Source organism: Mytilus edulis, chromosome 12 (genome assembly GCF_963676685.1).
Source record: "Mytilus edulis chromosome 12, xbMytEdul2.2, whole genome shotgun sequence".
NCBI lineage: Eukaryota > Metazoa > Mollusca > Bivalvia > Mytilida > Mytilidae > Mytilus > Mytilus edulis.
In genome coordinates, this window is record NC_092355.1 from 78,333,806 (window position 1) to 78,358,770 (window position 24,965).

General features: G+C 31.3%; 2 protein-coding genes and 1 pseudogene across 2 annotated transcripts; all 3 read left to right on the forward strand.

Moving 5' to 3' along the window:
- Window positions 1–2,006: 2,006 nt before the first annotated feature.
- Window positions 2,007–5,644, forward strand: LOC139497861 (uncharacterized; annotated as a pseudogene).
- On the forward strand, window positions 5,521–7,917 carry LOC139498126 (uncharacterized). Its single transcript, XM_071286459.1, has 5 exons — window positions 5,521–5,691; window positions 6,422–6,538; window positions 6,696–6,858; window positions 7,122–7,234; window positions 7,824–7,917. Exons 2-5 carry the CDS (start codon window positions 6,515–6,517, stop codon window positions 7,878–7,880), a joined length of 357 nt encoding a protein of 118 aa, XP_071142560.1. The 5' UTR covers window positions 5,521–5,691; window positions 6,422–6,514; the 3' UTR covers window positions 7,881–7,917.
- Window positions 7,918–16,522: 8,605 nt separating this feature from the next.
- Window positions 16,523–24,337, forward strand: LOC139498127 (uncharacterized). The gene is made up of 5 exons (XM_071286460.1): window positions 16,523–16,710; window positions 20,080–20,162; window positions 22,314–22,400; window positions 23,789–23,803; window positions 24,090–24,337. The coding sequence occupies exons 1-5, from the start codon at window positions 16,523–16,525 to the stop codon at window positions 24,296–24,298; spliced, it is 582 nt and encodes a 193-aa protein (XP_071142561.1). The 3' UTR covers window positions 24,299–24,337.
- Window positions 24,338–24,965: the final 628 nt, after the last annotated feature.

Sequence of the window (24,965 nt, forward strand, 5' to 3'; positions counted from 1 at the left end):
ATATTTAATATTAACATATTATAGAACAATAACATACTGACGGGATTTTTTTTAAAATACAGAGTCACGTTATAAGAACCAAAGAAACACAAAAAGTCTCATATACAAAACTCACCAGCAAAAAATAAAAATAAATATATACAAACACAATGACGGGATATAAAGTACCGACCCACGTTCAATGGATATCACATACAACAATCCAATAGTAACATAAATATTAATAATAGAACAAAGACAAATGAAAGAATAATATAACACGTTGTTAAGATGATAAACAACATCAATACGCATAATCTATACATTAAGACCATCATGTATTATTTGTGAAGTGGATACGGAATATTTATGGTCTTGGGTACCTTCCAATGAACTTTTTTAATTCACCATATATCATTTATCTCTTGAATTTTGCCTACACATATTGTCTTCAATTGCAGGACTCTGAAGGTGAGGATAAGATTTGTATCAATGCATCACATGTTTTTCCCTACTTATATATTAAAAAAATATCCATGCTGGACACAGATAATCAAAGTTAAAGGTTTCCTATATATATTAACATAAGCAATAAAATTGAGAATGAAAATGGGGAATGTGTAAACCCGATCACAGAGCTGACAACAGCCGAAGGCCACCAATTGGTCTTCAATGTAGCACAAAAAGCACACATCTTTAATAGTTACTTGCAACCATATATTTTATTTGTTTATAAGCTTGAATGATTTTTTTTCTGAAAATAAAGTCATAAAATCTATGAAATTTTTAAAATGTATTGTAAAAAAAGTGGTTTCTGCCACGTTAAGCAATATATCTGGCTTATTAGGGCCTGTGCTGCTATTTATAATACCTTGTAAATCACTCATCTGCCGGTAGTAAATTTGAGTTGTCTCCCATTGCACAGATGGTTATAGTTTGCATACAAATTAAATATAAAGGAGATACTTAAGCTTCTTATTAATCAATTGATAAGTGAATTGGTTTAACTCCACGCTAGTTTTAGTTTTTTTTGTAAATGCGTAACAACAGTAACTGTCTGTAAAATTGATGTGTTTACTAAACTTTATTAGAAATAGAATGCATTACTATGTATATTATATTGATTAAAATTCATTCTAAATAGGTCTTCATCCTTAAATATGTAACGAACAATGGAAACTTCGGTTCTATATTTACCATGACAATCACGTGAAGTAATGTCCTGCTCGTCCTTAAACTACTTATGTTACGATTGTTTGGGTTGTTTTTTTTTAGAAAAAAGGACGATTCGTGTATCATATGAATTTTAGGCGTACACCATATACATTCAAGAACTTATAACATATATCTGTTATTTTAAGTATTAAGAGGGGTTGTCATATGCATGTTAATGGTATATTCATGTATCTTTTATTTTTTATTTATTTTTTCAAAATTTTAGAGTACGTAATGAGTTCAAGTCCAAACCAAAGTAGTGCATGTAAAAAACGGTTAAAACGTTTGGAGTATAACAGAAAATGGATTTCAGAAAAGAGAAAGGTTCAAAAACAAAGCATTTAAAAAAATACTGAAAGCTCAGATGAAGATATAGAGTCATTCAATTCCATTCAAAAGTTTTATGCAAATTCTAAACCTGAGCTAGAGTGTCATTCTGGACAAAAGAAATGTAGGAAGACAATCGCAAATGCTCAATCTGAAACAAACACTGAAACCGATTCTTCTGAAAAGGTTTATACACCTTCTTTAGAGGAAAATGATTGGGACATAGTAGATTCAACAGAGAAAATGTTACCGATTAGTGAATTTGATACTGATAAAGGTGAAAAATCACTAGCTGGTGACTTAAAGACATGGACAAACCAGTTTGAAGTCAAGCAAAACTGTCATGATGCTCTACTTATGATTTTAAAGAACAATGGACTTACAGATGAGTTACTCTCTTGTGCACGTACTTAATAGTGGAATTAAAGACAGTTTCAGAAATAAGCTATTACCATGTTGGACTAAGGAATATGATCGATCAAAATATGAAAAAAATATCGAAAGATTTTAATCTTGACCAGGTTCAGAACCTTAATCTTTCTTTTAATATTGATGGCTTGCCATTATTTAAAAGTAGTAATACAAGTGTCTGGCCAATTCTCTATTTAATTAACAACATCAAAGAAAGTAAAGTGTTCCCCATCTCATTCGCCTTAGGGACTAGTAAACCTGCAAACCTGGATTTTCTGAATGATACTGTCCGAGATCTATTAGAAATTTGTCGAGATGGATTTGAGTTTGATGGAAGAAATTTTATAGTCTCTATTTCTTGCATAATTTGTGACGCACCTGCTAAAGCTTTGGTTAAGAACATTAAACAATATTCTAGTTATTGTAGCTGTGATAGATGCAATCAAAATGGTGAATACATAGGAAGAATGACATATCCACAGGTTTCTAATTTAACACAGAGAACTGACGAATCTTTCAGAAAACATGAACAGGTCCAACACCATAAAGGAAATTCACCTATCACTCAGTTACCTATCGATATGATAAAATGTTTCCCTATTGATTATATGCGCAAATTATGTTTATGTGTCACTAAACGATTACTTGTAACTTGGATGAGGGGACCTAGAGGAGATTTCAGGCTTTCAGGAGCACAAATCAGACCGATAAGTGAAAACTTGGTAGCATTGAAAAAAAAATGTGCCTAGAGAATTTGCACGTAAGCCCAGACCATTACCAGAGATAGATCGTTGGAAGGCAACAGAGTTCCGACAGTTTTTGTTGTATACTGGTCAGTTTGCTCTCAAAGAAGTATTGTCACCTCCATATTACAAACATTTCATGGCATTGAGTGTAGCCATATCTATATTAGTAAGTGAGAAACTAACTGCTTTACATAGCGAATATGCTCAAGATTTACTTGAATATTTTGTAAATAAAGGCAGAGAGCTGTATGGAAGGGAATTCATTGTGTACAATGTACACAGTTTAGTTCATCTTAAAGATGATGCATGTCAGTTTGCATGTCTAGAAAACTGTACAGCATGGAAATTTGAAAGCTACATGCAACATTTAAAGCGAAAAATAAGAGGAGGAAATCTACCAGCTGCACAGCTTGTCAAAAGGGTACAGGAAGAACTAACACTCTCTGAATCAAGTATACCAATACCGAAGGAACAAAAAATCAATTGCAAAGAGCCAAATAATGCATTTAAAACCAGTCATTCCAAATTTTGTGAAGTTGTTTATGCAGATTCCTCTGAAACATTTATGTGCAGAATATATCATTCACAAGAAGCACAATGTATCATACCATGTGACTCCCGTATCGTTGGAGTAACACGATTTAATCATCTGAACTATGCAATGAAAAGCCTTAGAAAAGATGTTCTCACACAAAGATGCATTATGGTAAAGCAGGAAAGATATGTAGTGTTTCTTCCGCTACTGCATGATTTTCAAGGTAATTAGATTTAGAATTGTTTTAATTTTAAGTATGCACATGTTCAAATGGTCCAAGATAAATATTTTAGGGTCAACAATTTACTGACTGACAAAATTGAATTCTAACAATGCATGGTTTTGAATGCCTGTTTTAATTTTTAACTTAAGGTGAGCATGAGAACACTTGACAATAAGGTTTTAATACCTTATTTTGTATCAAAATCATTTGAAACACAGTTTGAAGTGAATTTTATTTATTGATTTGTGTTTATATTTAACCCTCATAATGTTATTCTTTATTTTAATTTACCATAATTTTGAAGGACAATATATAATATTGATTTATTCTTAAGATATTTGTAATTCATTATTTCAGTTTAACCTGAAAAAAACATGCCATATTCAGTAGTAGTCTTTGATAGCGACAACTCTGTAGATACTGCTCCAACTTCATGGATCAGCATTGAAGATGAGGTTGAGAAAAAGGTAAGAAAACTGGAGTTATGCACTTTATGGTTTAGATTATGACAAGTTATTAGTAATATTTAAGGAATGACTGTAATATTTTCGTCTGTCTAATCGAAATAACATAAAAAAAATGGGGCACAACGTAAAATAGCCTGCATTGCTGGTTATTCAGTGTTTTTAAAAATGTTGATGCCGTCACAGTCCCATGCCTTAATAATGTCTTTGGGCTGATAAATAAAATTACTTCAGCCAATCAGAAGACGCGTTGCATCCAACATTAAATTATAAATATATAAAATGCGCTTTAAATTTAATTCTGATATGACATATAAAAAAGAAGATGTTGTATGATTTCCAATGGGACAACTCTCAACAAGAGACCAAAATGACACCCAAAGTAACAACTACAGGTCACAGTATGGTCTTCAATAATGAGCAAAGTCCATACCGCATAGTAAAGTAAGGACTACACCTTCTTTGTTTTTAAAATTAATAGCAAGGCATAACAGTTTACTTTAGTATCAAAATAATGAATGGGTCTGAATACCGGACGTTGTGGACTACTAGAAAAATCCATTTTTGTGTACATCGAATTATTGCTCAAGTGGAATACCATTATATATATATACAATTCTATTACTGGGTACATGTTACTGGCCTTTAAAAAATATCAGACAAAAATAAAGGATCAGCAGATTCCTGACAAAAGAAAGTGGTCCCGACATGATTGTAGAGTGATCAGTGATGTTGGTAAGTGCATTACTATTTGTTACTACTAAAATTCAGGTATACATGAAAGTATATTTTTGTTGACCATAAAAGAAATATGAAGGAAATGATAATATTTTAAACTAAAAGTACTTCTGTTCCAATATATCAACTTGCAGCTGATCGACCTTAGTCAATAATTTTGTTTTGTAATTTTTTATTTTAACAGTATACCAAGACTATAAAAAAGTAAGGAAACCATCACAAAGGGGAGAAGTTACCTCAAACGTAGAATCGGAAGATGAAGCGAGCTTGCCACAAGATTCCTTAATTGTTCAAGCAGGAAGCACAAGGACTACAAATATTCCTGCAAGTTGCCGGGATCATGAATCAAGTGATACCAGTGAAGGTTAATATACATGTATATATATACATATATAAGTATGTCTGAACAAGTGACAACTCTACTATGACATTTAGTGCCACAATATCTCATGATTTTGAATTCCAGCCAAGGAAGAACAACAAATTTGCTAATGTACATTGTTGGGCTGTTATTTGGACAAGTCTTTTAAATAATGTAAGCATACATGTCTTTCAAAAGATATAGATATTAGCAGAAAAGTCCAGCAATTTAAAGGAGAGAACAAAATGTAATAGTAATCTAAACACTTTTACATGCATGTTTTTAGGATTGGAAAACAAAGAAACCTGCAATGGTACATCAAAAACTAATTACAATTGTTAACAACTTTTATCCTGTTGAAATCATCAGTCTCCACCAAAATGTTTTCTGACTACTAGTGTTTCTTTTGTGTAACAAATGATGCCTAAAAGGTACAAGTCTAAATAAAATTGGCTAATGGTACAGACTGAATCAATATTCTACTTAAAATCAAGGAATGCAGTCAAGTATCATATGTTAAATGAAAAGATAATTTGAAATAATGGTTATTAAAATTAAAATTTTATTTCAGAAGGAGAGAATAATGAAGAAACATGTGAAGAAAACCATCAAAAGACTCCTAAGCAGAAGACTCCTAAAAAATAAACTCCATAAATCTCCTACATATGAACTTGCAAAATCTCCCATGTATGGTGAGGATATGTTATTTCTTTTAAGCCATTTCTCAGGGGTGTGTGAAGGAGTTCTGTGCATTTTTTCTTTTTTTTTCAAATCAGAACATTTTTTCACAGGGTGGGGTATAATTAAAAGCAAAATTTAACTATAGAAAATAGTTATAATAAGTGTGATATATAAAATAATTGGTCATTATCTATTCAAGATTTTTTTATACTATTCGGATGCCTCAAATATTCTTCCACCAACCTGAGAGTAATATAGCAAGCAATTCAGGCTCATCAGGCTTCTACGTTATCAGTTTTTTAACTTGTCCCTTTCTGAAAGACAAATGAAACTAACTTTTATTTAAAATATGAAAGCTAAGGCAAAACTCCATATGAAGGACCTCCTAATTAAAGGAGGCTTATACTCAGAAGGAGCACTTACATAGGTTTCTTTCCACTGGTCAGCCACTGCCAGCATGTTAAAATGTGTTCAATTAATGAATATTAATTTTATTTTGTATGATCAATAAAACAATCACTCAATTTTGTGGGAATGTACATGTCTTGAATTTTATTTTATTAAACATCAGACAAGTAGTATGGTGAATCTACTTGCCCTACACCTGTGTCCACTTGTCCTGATCAAAGGGTGATGTCGAGTCCTGCTCATTTGATTTATCGTAATGAGTTTTGATAAAAAGAGGATTTTTAAAACTAGAATAAAAAGAACCTGTATTTCAATTGCATTTATGTATTACAGATCTACAACAACAGTCTCGAGGCATGCAAAGAAATTCACAAGTAAGACCAGACGAGGGTTGGCCACCACTCAAAAGACCTGGTCGTAAAGAACATGGGGAGACCATTTTGTCACAAGGTTATTACTACTATTAATGTTATCATATTCCATTGTTATTTTTATTTAATGTTCTCTTGAAAAAATATTTTGATCTATTTATGACAACTGAAAAATTTGGTTAAAAAAAGAGAATTATAAATAAAACTCTTTTTGATCAAATGTCTCTTTATTTCAGATCAACATACTATCCAAATTAAGAGGAGGGGTGGACTTGGCGTCGGTAATCCGAGCCCAAATGAGGTCCGTTTTTACAAATGGACTCATGTCAAAGTACAGTTTGACTGGCCAAAAGGGAAAACTGTGCTTTATGGAAACAAGCTCATACAAAACTATTTTAAGTAAGTTTAAAAAAGATTTTTTGTTATTATCTCAATTAGTAAGTTATTGCTATTTTTAATTCCTGAAAATATTGGAACAATTATGTTCAAATAGATTTTTATAGCAATAAAACACCTTCTTAAACTAATCTCTCCTTCTGATGTGCTTAATCATTAATAAAACTTTGATGACCATGAATTCTGCATTGATATGAAAATATGTATATTTCATTGTTTCTTGTATTGAATGTAATATTTCTAATGGACTTTAACATCTGTTACAGGATCAATAAGAAGAGCAACAAAAGATCGCTTTAAGATAAAAGACCTGGAATATGAAGTAGCAGAATTATTGAGAAATGCTCCAAACCACCCTGGAGGAGCAAATTATGTGAAGGTATGACTTCTTAAATATAATGGACCAATTTATTCCTATATTTTATCAAATATTTGAAAATTTTGTATGGCACATATGTCATTTATCGACAAAGTGTAAATTTGTAAGGAGCAGCATAAACTCATCACATAGGGCATTTGATGACAAATAAAATAGTATGAGAAAGAATTCATGACATCTAATCTGTTACCCCTGTTGTTGTAGTTAATAAAATGTTGAGTTCATAACACAATTTTGAACATCTTTTTAAGTGTTAAAAAAAAGAACTGTCATTAAACTTAAAATTGTCTCTGTTCAAGTCCTTTTTAAAAAAAATATTAAGGTTATATTAAGGCAAATGGCTTTTGATGTCAGCACTCAAATGACCACATGTTCATATTTTATTTCCCCAAATATCCTATGCCCACTGTATGTTTGACACTTCAATTGTATAAAATATAATGGTTGATTTTGTGAGGTGCCACTGATTGAAACTGATTAGATGTTTTCTAATATATATGAACATAACTGGTCTATTGGGTTTAGAAATTAAACAAATGTTCAATAGTTTTTGCACGAATGATATTTATATAATATATTTAAATTTCAGAAGAATGTAGCTAGCAAAAGGAAAAGAGTAATGGTTGAGGAGGAAAAAGAAAACTGATTATCATGAAATAAAATAAATCAATATCTTCCCTTAATTATTGTTGCAATCTTTTATTTTGTTGATTGTGTCATCTAAGAAACAATGACATGCCAAACATAATGAAAACTAAAGATCAAAGGGTAAGATATAACACCCTCCTGCTGATCTGGTTGTCTGTAGTACAAGTTACTTCGAAAGGAGGGTGCTATATCTAACCTTACAATGAATTCACAGTTAAACTAGCAAAACAGCTAACCAATGATATTACCTTTAGCTATATACTTATTGATATCAGCTGTAAAACCAACAGAACATTTGAAATCTTGGGGAGGGGGATACTAATTGAATGCACAATAAGTTAAATGGCAGTTAATTCAAAACAGAAAAAAAACAGTATGGGAGATATGTTAATGAGACATCAATCAAACAACAACATTAAAACAAACGAGAGACAACTGACAAAGACAGATATTTTAAGCTCATTTTATCTTTAATTTCCTGATTTTTGATTGATTGTTGGTTGCTTAACGTCCAGTTGCAAATACTTCATGCATATTCAGGACGAGAACAAGTTCACAATAAATGCATTATGTAGGTTGATACGATAGAGGCCATCTGGGATGATGGTCGGGGAAATTTGGACTGCCACTCGAAAATGAGGGTATCTTGGATAGGAACAGAAATTTTGCCTTGCAACAGGCCACCTACGGACCACTCAAAGAGTTGTTGCAAGGGTTCTTAACGTGCAAAGAGCGTGGCACTCTCTTTACACGAGGCATCGGATTTAACGTCCCCCTTCTGATCGGACGTGACTGCGAACTTGATACATCCCGCACAGACAAACGGACGCCCCACTTCGGCAAGCGTTTTACCTCCGGTCGGGAGAAGACCAAGTGACCATATTTCTATACCCCAGTCACCCCTGAAAGAGAAGAATTGCTATCATTGACAACTGAGACAATTAACCACTAGGAACCAAACAGCATAGAAGTTGACTCCGATAGGTGAATGGACAATCTTCTTCAACAAATACATTTAAAAACACTAGAAAGATATTGAAAAATTATTACAATCTAGATGTGCAGATTACTTGTGAAAACATTTATCAAACATTTTATTTAATGTTCTGATTATATTTTCTGAATAGTACAACCAGAAGAAATGTTTGAATTATGTTTTAAAAATATCTTTTTAATGTGATCAAACATTTAATGATATTCTATAAACATACACACAAAACATTGATACAAAACATTTTTAAAACATTGGCTACAATTTCTGAAACATTTTAATGATGTTTTAAAGATATTGACATGTTTTGAAAAATGTTTGGAAAATATTTCAAAGATGTTTTTAGAATATAACATTTATCAAAAATTATTCAATTTAGACCAGGAAAATGTTTGAATTATGTTCTAAAATTATTTTTTTTAATTTCTATTAAATATTTTAATGATATTCCTTAAACATACCTCATAAAACAAGAATTAAAAAAATTTCAAAAACATTTTTATAACATTGTCTTCCAAATTTTATAACATTTTAATGACGTTTTACAAATATTGCTGAAATGTTTTGGAAAATATTTGGAAAACATTTTTGATGACATACTTTGTAACATGATTTTGATATTTTCTGCGATATCTAAATAACATTTGACAAAATATTTTGTTAGCATTTAAAAGATGTTTTTGTGTTAACTTTGAACATGTTGAAAGCTGCCATTTTGTATTTTTTGTAGATATCAATAAAATGTTGAAAATTGCACGGTTTTGAAAATATAAGAACTAATTAGTTTTATGAGTGCCATGAGATTGGTTTGATATTTGCCAAAAAGATTCAAAATTTCAATTTAAGTTTCGAATACAGTTTTCAGAATTCTAATTTTTAATTAAAGCAAAATATTTGTTTCATTTTCCGTCCGAAATTTGTATTCCTAATTCTTTTTTAAATCAATCATAGTATATATATATCATACATGTCTGCATGAGATGTAATTATACAGACCAATTATACAGATATAATTTTAAGTTATTTATTTTTCTTTTATCACTTGAAAATATTTCCAAACAAGTTCTAAAACTTTCTTAAAATATTTCAAATACCGTAAAAAGCGGACATGCTGTAATTGTACCTAATTATTATGATATTATTCAGACATTAAGACTTTTGTGAAATAAATTCTTGTTAAATTTAAATTTTGCTTTTATCGCAATGTGCATGTCTCTTCTTACAATTCCAATGGAAAACATTTACCAGCTTTTTTTATGATTTTAGAAAGTACAATTTATAGCTTTTTTTTAGAACAAGGAAGATAACAAGTGTAACAGATTGACTATGATCGGTGAAGTCCCTTGAAAATTGCAACAAGGAAGAATGTATTGTACTTTCCATGATGTAACACCCTATCAATCAATTTCTTTCTACAATGCAAACTGGATCACAAATACCTGAAAACTATTTTCTTTATCACTCTTGTTTTTAAGAAATTCATGAAATTGAAACGTCAATCTTTGAAAAATGAAAATTGTTTTTTAACGGTAGAATGTGGTGGCGTTTTTGTCATGTAGGACTTGTTAAAAGAAACATGTTACATGTATTGGTGCCTATTTTTCAAAAAATGAAAACAATGCGTTGTAAATTGTATGCACATGAAATGATTATCTGTGTCTACCTTCACCGGGAACACTCAAAGCCGACTACTAGAAAGCCGAGGATGTAAAAAAAACCTTAACAGTTAAGGATATATAAAACCAAAAATTATAACTTTGCCTGAGGGAGTTAAAATGATAATAGTATTAGGTTCAAATACAAAACGCACCGTTTAAGTATTTTGAATACCGTTATAACATATAGAGGAGAGAGTCTAAACAATTATCTTTTTTTTTTAAATAGTAATTATTTTCAAGGAAACTGATTATTTTCTTGAATCAAATTTGAACCTGCATTTTTTGAAAGGTGTATTTCATTAAGAAAATGTACCAGTGATTAATCAGAAATGTTAAAAGAAATGCATCTTTCACAACAAAATTTTGTAAAAACTGATTATTATTAAAGAGGGACGAAAGATACCATAGGGACAGTCAAACTCATAAATCTAAAACAAACTGACAACGCCACTGCTATATGCTCCGGAAGGGTAAGCAGATCCTGTGTGGCGCCCGTCGGGTTGCTTATGTGATTACAGATCCGGTTAAATAGTATAATTTGGTAGGTCACATTCATGAAAGGGAAGGGGCTTGTAGTTAGGACGTAATGAACATATCCGATATCATTTGTGAAACGGTTATTCCATAACGGTCAACCAATTCGTGATGGCGTCCGTAAAATTCACGAAGGGAAGATTAAGTTAGATAAAACTAAAAAAAAGTTCTCTTCATGTAAGCAGTTCAGAACGGATAATCATCTTTTATACTTTTGTTAACACTGTTGTGCCAGACAACCACAAGTAGTTTAAATATCAATACCTCCATGTAGTTGGATAAAAAAGTTCATACAAAACGCCACAAAGACTTTTATAACATTAATTCATAAATATTAGTTGGATACTAATTTTCGTGGATACAGGAGAAACGATTTCAAATGGTCAAGGAATTAAAATGTTTCTTAAGAAATGAAGGCAAACTTTATCAGAACCACGTAGTTAAATATCCACAAATATGCAAAAAGTAAAACCACACAAATACTGAACTCCGAGGAAAAATTTAGAACGGAAAGTCCCTTACCAGATGGTAAAATCTAATACTAAAAAACACGTCAAACGAATGGACAACAAACGTTCTTTAACCAACAAAATAGATACACACAAAGATAATTGATTCCACAGTAGACATGTCATCAGATATTTGCGTTCATTGATTTCTTACCTTTTAGACAAGGAGGTTTTTACTCGCCACAGCTGGTAAAAATTAAAGATATGTATACTATACGATATTGTATATATAATTGAACATAATAGACAGACGTTGAGCAGACATCATGCACAATCTCAAGAAAATTGTGACTTATTTAATGTTGTCACTTTTTGAATTTTCTTCAGGTAAGAATCTTGCTTCCCTTACTTATCGACAAATTAAGAATTGGAGAAAATAACACGAAAATTAGAAAACAATTTTAAAAGCTATATAACAGTCACAATATTTTCCTTAATATTTCAGCTCAATATAGAAAGGCATGTGGTCCTTTTACCATGCTATCTAAAAAATGTTCATTGTGATAAAGATTATAATACATTGTTGACTGCTGTACCCGTATTATTGACGTTTTTACTTTTTATGTATGTTTTTCTTGTTGACGCATTGTTGACGACTGTACCCGTATTTTTGACCATTTTACTTTATGTATGATTGTCCTGTTGAGGCATTGTTGTCTTTATAATATACGACTGTCATATATTTTTACATTAGAATATGACTGTCTCAGTTCAGTTGTATGAGAGTTGTTATCAATTCGTTTAAGGTGATATGGGTGTCCACCGCCATTTTGGATTGTAAAAATCAGAGAATCTAAGGACCAGTTTATGTATCAAGTTAGCAAAATTTCATGCTGGAATTCTGATATTTAATGTTAATTTTCCTTTAAAATAAACTAACTTATAAGAATGTAACTTATAAAAGTTACTATATATAAGTGTAGATTATTTTCGGTTGTTTGAAATGTTTTTTGAAACTGCCAATTTTAGGGGAAGTTACTCCAACGCAGTGCATTTTCTGATGGAATCTACATGGAATTTTCCTATTTTGTAATTTAGCTGGAAAAAACGTACGGTGACCCTATCTGTTCTTTTTATATTCTCAACCTTAATGTCTGAAAGCTATAGCTTTCTTTTCCTTATTTATTTTACAGGTCTTTTATTTTGATTAGTTTCTAATATAAAAAAAGGTGTTTTCCCTGCATAATCATACCACCATAAGTTGTTTTGAGCGTTTAATTTTAACCTTTGATTAGTATTAATCCCTTATGAATTTTCCTCGACTTCGTTATTTTTGTCATTTTTATATAGTAAGCTGAACAATTAGTTACACAATTCTACATTAACATTCTTGTAATTGTTATAAAATATTTCAAATAGTCGTTATTCTATTAAGCTATTTCTGTGTACTGTCCTACATTATTGTTAGCTATGTGCTGTTGTTCTGTGGTCATCATGTTGCAATGTACCTTTATATTTTTTGTTAATGTATTTCTCTGTCTTGGATGTTCTTGCATACAATTTGTAATGTATTCCCGTCATGCAATGTTTTCAGTTTAGCATTATATTAAACATTACAGTTAAACATGAGGTTTGGCTAGCAACAAAACTACGTGCACCCAACCATTGATTCTAAAAATGTTCCGTACTAAGTCAGGATTATGACAATTGTTATCTAATAGTTTGTGTCTATGTATGTTGCGTTGTAGTTTGTTTTTGTTGCACTTTAGTGTTCTGTTGTTTGATCGTTCTTTTTCTCCTATAGTTCATGTGTCTCCCTCGAGTTTTGGCTTGTATCCGAATTTGTTTTCTCTCAATCGATTTTTGACTTTTGGACAGCAGTATACTACTGTTGTATTTTTTATCCTTTAAAACATTAATTCGGTCATTTTTCAGAAAGTTCTCGGTTTAAACGGTCATTCGCTCCATGCAAATTCTTTATTGTATTGTTAGAATACGTATATATATTTCTTTAAACTATTTGGATTAATAACTAAAGGGAACTTAAAAATATGATTACCCTTCCAGAGCACCTAGTAATTTTTTCGGTTACTTATTTTTGTACGAGCACTTTTTTTCGTTTTAGTGATTTATTTACATTTGTACTGTCCTTTTATTTTGAGTTGTATGCTTATTGTTCGAAAGCTAATTTTCTCTCTGATATATACACCTTCAAGTATATTTTATTTTTATAATATCTTTATTAATCGGCAAAATAACAGATTCCGTGCTCATTGTTATATCAAATACCATAGATGAATGTAATGGGACAGACAAGGAACAACCAATAAACGCATATGTTATGTTATTAATGAATTTGGCTAAGGAAAGCTCCGAGTAATTGTAAAGAAGGGCTCCAAGCGATTGTACAGTCAATTAAATTTCTGACATTTGGAAAATGAAGATATTAGGGTTTCTACTTGAACAAAAGCTTTCAAAATTTCACACAGGTAGGAGTACATATCAGAAAAGATACATATGAAAATTCGGATAGTAACGATGGGGTTGTCGATGTTTACTAAACAATTTTGATCGCTCTCCGTCACAGTTTTGAACGACTTACTCGGAGGTCCACCTATCTGATGATCTGCAATCCAATTTGATGCATATGTTGTTTTTATAATTTTATTGGTTCATATATACAATGACATACGTATAAAACGTCTTGATTACAAAATCTTGAAGCAGAAACGTTTTGTAGGAAAACTTGAGTTCATCAAACATTCCATCATGCAACTTGTTATTATTACGAATGTCGGAGCCCCAATTGACAGTCTCCCGAATGACCAAATCATTATAAAGCCGTATAATTCCGTTCCCACACTGTGACTATTGACCTTTAAAATTATGTGATGAGTTGATAACGAATTCAAACGAATCGTATCGAAATATTTGTTATTTTGCATATAGACAAACTGGTTAGATTTAAGGGCTTCTCATACATTGTAATACTAATCGATTATTTCTATGTTATAACTTTAATAAAAACATATGTTGTTTACTCTACTGTAATATTGACAGAACAAATAACTTGATTAAATGTTTTTGTGTTTCAACATTTTGAAAGGAGAAGGTTCAGTAAGACCCTTTTTTGGCCCCAAAATATAGCAGTTTTACAAAATTGTTTAAATGTAAACCTTTAGTTATTTTTTGGAAAGTATAATGCCTCTGCTACATACATAAGGGCTGTTTTTGGCATTTCCATACACATATATAGGGTACTTGCATCAGTAAATCATGCTAAATTACTGAAATCTTCAAAATTTCAGCATTTTAGTTAAATTTTAGACCATTTTCGTCATAAATGAAAGTGGCCGCATTCGTGTTCATTCTTTATATTGTAATGTAAGTTGTGTTTAATGATATTACATAACATGTATAAAGGTCGAGAATGAACACGGATGCGGCCACTTTCATTTTTAACAAAAACCATCTGAAAAGTCACAGTTTTTAGCATATTTGATAGATTTTTCATATTTAAGCTAGAATCGGAGAGTTTTTAATGAGTGAAACAGTTTAAATCTTTCACAAAAAATAACTGAATCAATTGAAATTGACATTTAAGTGTTTAAAAAGTGTCAAAAATCTTTCGTCAAATGAACTTGAAATTTGTGGCGGTAAACGGACCTACACCTTTGTGTCGTTTAGTTTAGTAACGTTCCTGTGTAAATAAATCCGTGAAGCCAAACAGTTAATTACGAAATTACATATACGTGGTCCCTTTGTTATTCTATTAATGCCTTATGACTGTTCAACATAATGAATTCCATCTATTATACGCTTTCAAACGGCATGCATATTGATTTTATCAGTCCAAATGTTATATAAAATTATCAGTTAAACGATAAACACATACACAGGTGTATGCAACATTACTTTTGTAAAGGTTTTATTTAAAATCAAAGCGACCACGAACAAAACAAATGTCCGTCTTGATTTTTTGTGATGTTCAAAACACAGCAATGTTAATTATGACGGTTATAACTTGCAGTCCTTGTTTTAATAGAATTAGAACATGTCTTTGTTTCCGAAGCGAAAGAAGAACGCCTTATTATAATTATAATTCACAAATTTCCGTTAAAATAGTTGTTGTCACATAGAAACAATATTTCTTCGATCTATGTATTGCATCCACGTATTTCTTTATGAAAAATACTTCAGATATAAAATGCATATATTGTTATAAAATGAATATCGTAAAAACGTGTGTCCTAATTTGGGCATGCTGATGTGTGTGATAAATGATATTATACACTTATAGCTTTTGTATGAGTTTGTTACGAGGATATATTGACCTTAAAATAGTGTATTGACTGAGGGCGAAGTCAGAGATCAACATACTTCTGTGGGTCGTTATATAATGTATTAACCTCGTAGAAAAGCTATAACTGTTATATTATTAATATCCGACCAGATGTATATCAAAATCGTCGGTGCATTATATTTGTTTTTTGTGATCATTTAATTTTGTTGGAATGGTATAGGTGACAATACCAACAAAACATATTTGGAAAAGTTATTACAGGTGCAGGATTAATTGTGAAAACATTCATTGTCTTGGAATTTTTATTGTATTTCTTCTCGATTTAAACCTGGACGGATACTCGTAAACAACAGCCTAAGATTTAAAAATGTTCCTTAGCCTGATACATTTGTTTTTACATATTATATAGCTACTGTTGATTCATTTATTTTTGTGGCTATAACATTTCGTGGATTGAGGAAAACCAGCATTTGGGTATTTGATTTCTCGGAATTGTGAATGTCTGCATACATATCTTATATAAATGTGCAATCCGTTGAGCGTTTGAATTCGTGGTTCACCTGTACCTGAGAAAACCACAAAATCCAACGAATAATAATGAATTTACAGTATGTTGTAAAGGAAATGGCACAACATACATTTTATTTGTTTAAGCTTTTTTCTATAATGTGTTTTGGAATTAATTGTTTACTTGTCTTTGCAGGAATGACTGAATTTCCATGTCATTTTCCCTGTCCATGGCACAATAAAACATTTACTTTTTACTTTTCTGGTGAGGCGGCTGGGAGGACATGGGAATTTTACGCTGATGGTCAAACAAGCCTGATGAGCGATGAACCGCCATATATTTTATATAAATGCTATCAAATTACAGAACGATTTCTAATTGTTAGGTATGTAACTGTTCAAAATTTAACGCATAATGTAATCTGATATTAAGAATCATAAGAACTTATGCATCCCTATAATGTGCTGTTGTGCTGTGGTCGTTTTTATGCCCCACCTACGAAAATAGAGGGGCATTATGTTTTCTGGTCTGTGGCTCTGTTCGTTTGTTCGTTCGTTCTTCCGCAGGTTAAAGTTTTTGGTCAAGGTCGTTTTTGATGAAGCTGAAGTCCAATCAACTTGAAACTTAGTACACTTGTTGCTTATAATATAATCTTTTTAATTTGAAAGCCAAATTAGACTTTTGACCCCAATTTCACGGTCTATTGAACATGGAAAATGAAAGCGGGAGTTTCAAGTTAAAGTTTTTGGTCAAGGTAGTTTTTGATGAAGCTGAAGTCCAATAAACTTGAAACTTAGTACACTTGAAGCTTATGATATGACCTTTTTAATGTTAAAGCCAAATAAGCCTTTTGATCCAATTTCACGGTCCATGGAACATTGAAAATGAAAGTGCCAGTGGGGCATCCGTGTACTTTGGACACATTCTTGTTGCATTATGTCTTTTAATATTGGTTACGTGCTTTTTCTGTTTGATGTACTGATGTTGTTTTATTATAAATTCATTGGACTTTTTACATCTTTTTTATCGTTTTTGTCATGATACATGTTTGTCTTTTTTCTATTGCATTGCTTCGTGGTATTTGGAGGGCTATATAAAAAGTACCCTCATTTTTAGAAAAATGTTACCTCATTTTTCGATAAACTCTTGAATTTAAGAGTCAATATACATGATATAGGATGAACGGATCATATAAACCGGAGGGAAAATATGATACAAACCCAAAGGAAAAAATATTGACGAGTCTAAATTGAAAACTACGTTCAAACCTATAATTGCGTTGGATATAAACCGCCATTTTTATACGTGTGCATGTAAAACAAATGTCGTTGTAGAAAGGTCTAAAAACCATGAAAACAGCACAAACGGCATTTTCCAAAAGACCAAAAAAAGGGATGTTTTTTTTTAAACAAAATGCATTTGACTAACAGGTCGAACAACTGATGTGCTTTAACCCTGCTGACTGCCATTGACGATTGCCAAAGAAAATTGATCATAAGATGTAACAAAATCGATCTTAAAATAAATGTAATACTAAACAGAAAAACATTAACTTTTGCCACGATGTTATGCCACAAACCTACGGTGTCAATATTTTTTTTAGTAATCCAGATCCGGATTCCGGCAATAAATGTCTCTTCAGTGATGTTCGGGATCGAAACAGTATTTTGATGGCAATATAAAAAGTACCCTCCTTTTTAGAAAAAAGTACCCTCAATTTTAGATAAACTCTTGAATTTTAAGAGTAAATATAGGATGAACGGATCATATTAACCGGAGGGAAAATATGATACTAGCCCAAACGAAAAATATATTCGAGTCTAAATTGAAAACTACGTTTAAACTTATAATTGCGTTGGATAAAAACCACAATTTTTATACGTGTGCATGTAAAACAAAGTTCGTTGTAGAAGGTTCTAAAACAGCACAAACAACATTTTCAAAAAGACCAAAAAAGTGAAAAAGTATATTTAAACAAAACGCATTTGACAAACAGGTCGAACAACGGATGTTCTTTAACCCTGCTGACTGCCATTGGCGCTTGCCAAAGAAATTGATCACAAGATGTAACAAAATGGATCTTAATATAAATTCTATACTAAACAGAAAAAAAATAACTTGTGGCCACGTTGTTATGCCACAAACATACTGTACGGTGTCAATACTTTTTTAGTACACCAGATCCTTATTTCGACAATCAATGTCTCTACAGTGATGTAAGGGATCGAAACAGTAATTGGAGGGCCATATAAAAAGTACCCTCATTTTTAGAAAAAAAGTACCCTCATTTTTAGAAAAAAAGTACCCTCATTTTTAGATAAACTCTTGAATTTTAACGATCAATATAGGATGAACGGATCATATAAACCGGAGGGAAAATATGATACAAGCCCAAACGAAAAAATATAAACGAGTCTAAATTGAAAACTACGTTCAAACCTATGATTGCGTTGGATAACAACCGCAATTTGTATACGTGTTCATGTAAAACAAATTTCGTTGTAGAAGGGTCTAAAATCAGCACAAACAACATTTTCCAAAAGACCAAAAAAGTGAAAAAGTATATTTAAACAAAACGCATTGACTAACAAGTCGAACAACTGATGTTCTGAAACACTGCTGACTGCCATTGGCGATTGCCAAAGAAAATTGATCACAAGATGTAACAAAATGGATCTAAATATGAATTTAATACTAAACTGAAAACAATCAATTTGGGGCCACGATGTTATGCCACACACATACAGTGTCAATAATTTTTTTTAGTACACCAGATCCGGATTTTCAGAAATCAATGTCTCTTCAGTGATGTTAGGAATCAAAACAGTATTTGGAGTGCAATAAAAAAAAGTACCCTCATTTTTAGTTAAACTCTTGAATCTTTAGATAAACTCTTGAATTTAAGAGTCAATATAGGATGGACGGATCATATACACCGAAGGAAAAATATGATACAAGCCCAAACGAAAAAATATAAACGAGTCTAAATTGAAAACTACGTTCAAACATATGATTGCGTTGGATAAAAACCTCATTTTGTATACGTGTGCATGTAAAACAAATTTTTAAAAGGGTCTCAAAATAGCACAAACAACATTTTCCAAAAGACCAAAAAAGTGAAAAAGTATATTTAAACAAAACGCATTTGACTAACATGTCGAACAACTGATGTTCTTTAACCCTGCTGACTGCCATTGGCGATTACCGAATAAAATTGATAACAAGATGTAACAAAATGGATCTTAATATAAATTAAATACTAAACAGAAAAAAATTCACTTGAGGCCATGATGTTATGCCAAAAACATATGGTGTCAATATTTTTTTTAGTACACAAGATCCGGAATTCAACAATAAATGTCTCTACAGTGATGTTAGGGGTCGAAACAGAATTTGGAGGGCCATATACAAAGAACCCTCAATTTTAGATAAACTTCTGAATTTTAAGAGTCAATATAGGATGAACGGGTGATATAAATCGCAGGGAAAATATGATACAAGCCAAAACGGAAAAATATAAACGAGTCGAAATTGAAAACTACGTTCAAACCTATGATTGCGTTGGATAACAACCGCAATGTTATATGTGTGCATGTATATATATGCTAGATGTAGACTCATGTAGAGCATTTAATGAAGGGTAAAAAAAAAAAAAACATAACATGAAATAAAAGATAATGTACATGATCAAAAAGCAAGTAAGGTAATTTATACTTTGAACCAAATAAACTAATGATATCTTCCATCTTTTTAGGGAGGGCGATTCTGACGACTTTAGATGCTTCCCGATTTATTATGATCCTGAAATTCCTCTTGAGTTTATAATGGGAGGTTGGAGTAAGTTTTTATTGTGTTGATCTAATTATTAAAGTCTCATATTTTAGACACTCTAAGTTGAGTACTTGCATTAGCATATTCGTATGATACTTGTTTATATCAAAAGATTATCAAAAACACACTTATTTTAGAAAAGATTTCTTTAAATTTCAAGAATATAATCAAAAGTATTTTTCATATCAATTAAGTATCTGCCAATTATCTTTCAATAATTATCATCAATAACACCTTTCACAAAAAATGAAAATAATTGATATTTAATTCTATCTTAGGATTTATCCGTTTTGGGACATAATTAAGCTATTTATACAAACCTTTTGCTACCATCATTATATATGTATATGCTTACACCTGAGATCATTACAATAATGTTTCTTCTTTCATTAAGAATAATGTCCCAGAATAGTTTGCTTGATACTTCTCACTTACAAGATACTACCTGACCAGCGTTTTTGCTTATTTGGTCAATCACCTATTAGCATTCGTATTCTTAATCAAACTTAGTCAGCGTTTTTTTGATATGACAAACATCTTTGAAATTGATTTTTACATCTAGAAACATCTACAAAAAGACATATAGATCTCCCTCATACAAAATTCTAACTTGTTGACGACTAAAAAAATGATGATTGTTTTTGTTTATAAGCTCTTCTTTGCTTACAATTTTGGATCTTAAAGCATTTTGACCCCGAACAAATCGTCTGGTACAGTAAAGTTTGTACAACTAATGTTATTAATGATATAGAGTGATTGCATCAATTTTGGGAAATATTGTCCCGAGTAGAATTTGATCTTGCGAGTGCAATGTGAGTTCTACGAGGGACAATATTCCCCAATATTCATGCAATAACCCTTTTATTATATAGCAATATAATATTTGAAAGTAAGAATCTGTTCAAACTAAGATTTTGAAGTTGATGACGTCATGAATTTTGAAGATGTATTGCACTAGTGCAATAAGGGAATAAGGGAATTTATTGCACGCTAAATTTTGTGAATTTCTGTGGGAAAAATTATATTGCTTTGCAATAATATGATTAATTACATATTTATTCACCAAATCATTTGAGTTTCCTCCAAACATTTTCGATTGACATGCTTACTTACAAATGTTCATATAAATCCTGTATATAAAGTGTTGGCTAATGAAATAGTATGACTCACTGGGAGGTAGTGATTTGCTTGGATATACTTATAATTAAAGCACATTTGCATTTAAACGATACTGTAATTCCGAGATATATAAAACCAAGTTTTTCAATGATACAGATGCAAAGACTATACTTCAGCGTCAAAAGATTCTTTCATTAGGTTTGATCCACCTCTTTCCACATTAGAAAATGCTTTAACAAAGTCAGAAATACATTGTTAACTAGTCGTTTGATGTGTTTGAGCTTTTGATTTTGACATTTGGTAGGGGACCTTCCGTTATGTACTTTCGTGGGAAGCTTTGTTAATTTACTTTTTCATATTGTCACATCAACAAATGAGATGTATTACTAAATTTGTACTTACCATAGAAACCTTGTGTAGCTCAGGACATGTTCAACTTTTCGGAGCACGCAAGTTTACATCGGATTTTGAACGGGTTCGTTTTGCCCATGATAAGTCTTGTTTCTTAATAATTATTTTTCATGGCGTTGATGTTTTTTCTTACACTTTTGAGTTTTGAATGTCCCCTTGGTCTATGTTGCCTCTTTTATGTCAGCAGTTTACTATACAAATCGATTAAAAAAGGCTAAACTCATCAGATGGATACAAATAGAAATACATCTATTATTTTCTTACAAAACATCAAGATAACGGTAAGTGTTGTTGAATTTATCAATTAAACGAAATTAAGACGGTTCTTTATTGAGTGTGTCCATAAACTGATGTATAAGAGTAAACGAACAAGTCTGCAATTAAATGATCTCACTTGGTAACCATATGAATACTTGTCTGTCAATATTTGTGTTTGCCGAAACGTACATAGATGTAGTTAAGAAGAAAAACTATTGCGTTGATCGTCTAATCACATCTCCAATAAGTATATCTAGCATATTTAATTATGTATGTTCGAATTTATTTTGTAGAAACCCTTTTGCCAAAAAAGTTCGCTCTATCATGAAATACATGTACCTAATAACAACCGATGTGTACACTTTTTAGATGGATTTCGTTTTACAAACCACACGGGAGAATTTACAAATTTATGTGATTTTTGTAAAGAGCCACGTTTTATTCAGGCACTTTCTGGTAAGAAAATTTTATGAGTATACTCTTTTTAAAACATGTTCGCTGATCTTGCTTTTGACATTTGATCAGCATATAGGAATTTTCTAGTCTTAGCTATATGATGCTTTTAATATTTTACCCATTACCTCCCTTTTTCTCATATTTTTCATGTTTCTGAAAATCTTATAAAATCCATGTTTTTTTCTACTTGTCAAAGAAAGGTATCAACAGTTTGACCAATCTAGCGAGAATGGTAACAGCCCAAAGTTTTAATTTCTTATAGTTTAAAAACAAAGTTTGCATGTTTTGGCAGTTTTGTTCGGTTATTGTGTATACATTTTTCATTTATAATTGTCTTAAAAACGCCTTCTTTTTTAAACAGAATAAATTACACATACTATCGTATATAAATGTAATGGATTACTTATGAATTTCTAATCTGTTGGTAATGATTTCAATATCAGTCCAGAACATTGCAACTGTTATAAAACTGGAAGTTCATTCGTTAGCTATCTATGTAGATCATTGTTATACGACTGAAAGTCCATTCGTTTCCTATCTATGTAGATCATTGTTATACGACTGAAGGTCCATTCGTTAGCTATCTATGTAGATTATGTAGATGGTGACAAAGGTTCGTTCTAACGCATTTAAAAGATGTCGGTGTAGTTTTTTTTCTATGCCGTGTCTGTATATTGTTGCTTGTTTCTTGTCATTTTGCGTTAATTACTATAATACTTTAGTGTGTTTGTGTAATGTAAAGTAAACATTTCCCTTTGTAGGAAATCACGTACTAAAACAAATTACATCACCCACTGTTTTGTTTTCTTCTTCAGTTTCTGTGTTTCTCCTTTGTTTATTCTTGTTCAAAATGAATTCTTATTTCTTTTCTTTTATAAGTCATGAGTTTTAGAGTTATCGTCATTACTAAGATTTCCAATAAAATGTCGAAGAAAAGATGATCACAACGACTAATGCTTTTAGTAATCCAAATCACCATGTAAAAATTATTAAGTTAAGATCAAAGGTAAATACAATTATCAAATTAAGATCTATGGTAAATAAAATTATTACACTAAGATCTATGGTAAACAAAATTATTAAATTAAGATCTATGGTAAATTCAATTATAAAATTAAGATCTATGGTAAATAAAATTATTAAAGTAAGATCTATGGTAAACAAAATTATTAAATTAAGATCTATGGTAAATAAAATTATTACATTAAGATATATGGAAAATAAACGACTACATGTAGCTTGTTTGTTTATCTATTTGCTGAATCGGTTAGTTTGGCAAATGTAAAAATATATTAATCAGTATAAATTATGCATCGAAGCTGACGAAAGGAAAATGAAATGTTGTTTAATGTTTTTACTTTCATTGACCAGTACAAATTTCTTTGCAGCAACGGGACCACCTTGTAAGTATGTGACCAACATATGTGTTTGACTGTCTGAAAATATAACCCCCTTGACAAATATTTCTAATATACTTCAAAGTTCATCCTATTTTGTAAATATTTTGATTATTATCAGTTATTTTATTTTCCAAATAACATTTGTAAAAAAAAAATATCATAGAAAAAATGATTAAACGGTTCTAAATATTATGATTATTATATTAAAATAATTGATATTGCTAATTCTGTTTTCAAATCTTGCGTAGTAAAACAACATTGAAAGCACATCTTTCGAACGTACTTTCAGCTATCTCCACACTGTCGCTTAACTGCACTAGACCGTCAACATGTTCCCCGCCTGGTGGAGTTTGTGATAAGAGTGACACCATCTCAAAAGCATGCCCAACAACAACTGTTCCAACAACGACTACAGCAGATCCAACAACGACTACATCAGATCCAACAACCACAAAGAGCCACTGTGGAAAGAAGCAGGATCATCGTCCATTAATTTAGACAACAAAAAAAACAAACGTGGTCGAGTGTTTCAACTTACAGTTTAAGTAGGAATAAAGATTAATTGATCATTTATTTGTTATATATAATAAACTAGGACAAAAAACACATCAAGAGTTCGTTTTCTGTTGAATCTTACTTTTTTTAAGTCATACTTTGGCGGCCTTTTGAAAGTTTATAATTTAAGTAGCAATACGCATGCCTGAGTCTTGACTCATACTGAAATGTAAACGTAAGCCAGACAAATATTTAACAGACCCTTATCCCCTTTTTGGATAGCCAGACGTTAATATTGACCAAACCGACCCCGGATCTTTTTACCCTAGCCACCAAATTGAGCATACTATAGGTCTATACAAGGTGTGATTTTCATCGTTAAGGCCTTGGATAACTGTTAATTGTGTTTTGCAACATACATAGGTGTTCAATTAAGAGCAAACGATACAGTTACAGGGAAGGTAATGACGTTGCTAACGTAATTTGTTATTTTCGCGACGTCAAACTGTGACATATCGGGAAAAGATGCATTTTTCGACCGATTTTTATCATTCAAACTGATTTAATTTGAAAACGAGTTTATGGACCCCTATTTTTCAAAACGGCATTTGGTTTCATTTTGCAGGGAGATTATGTGACCCAAATTTTATAAAACTGTAAATATTTTTTT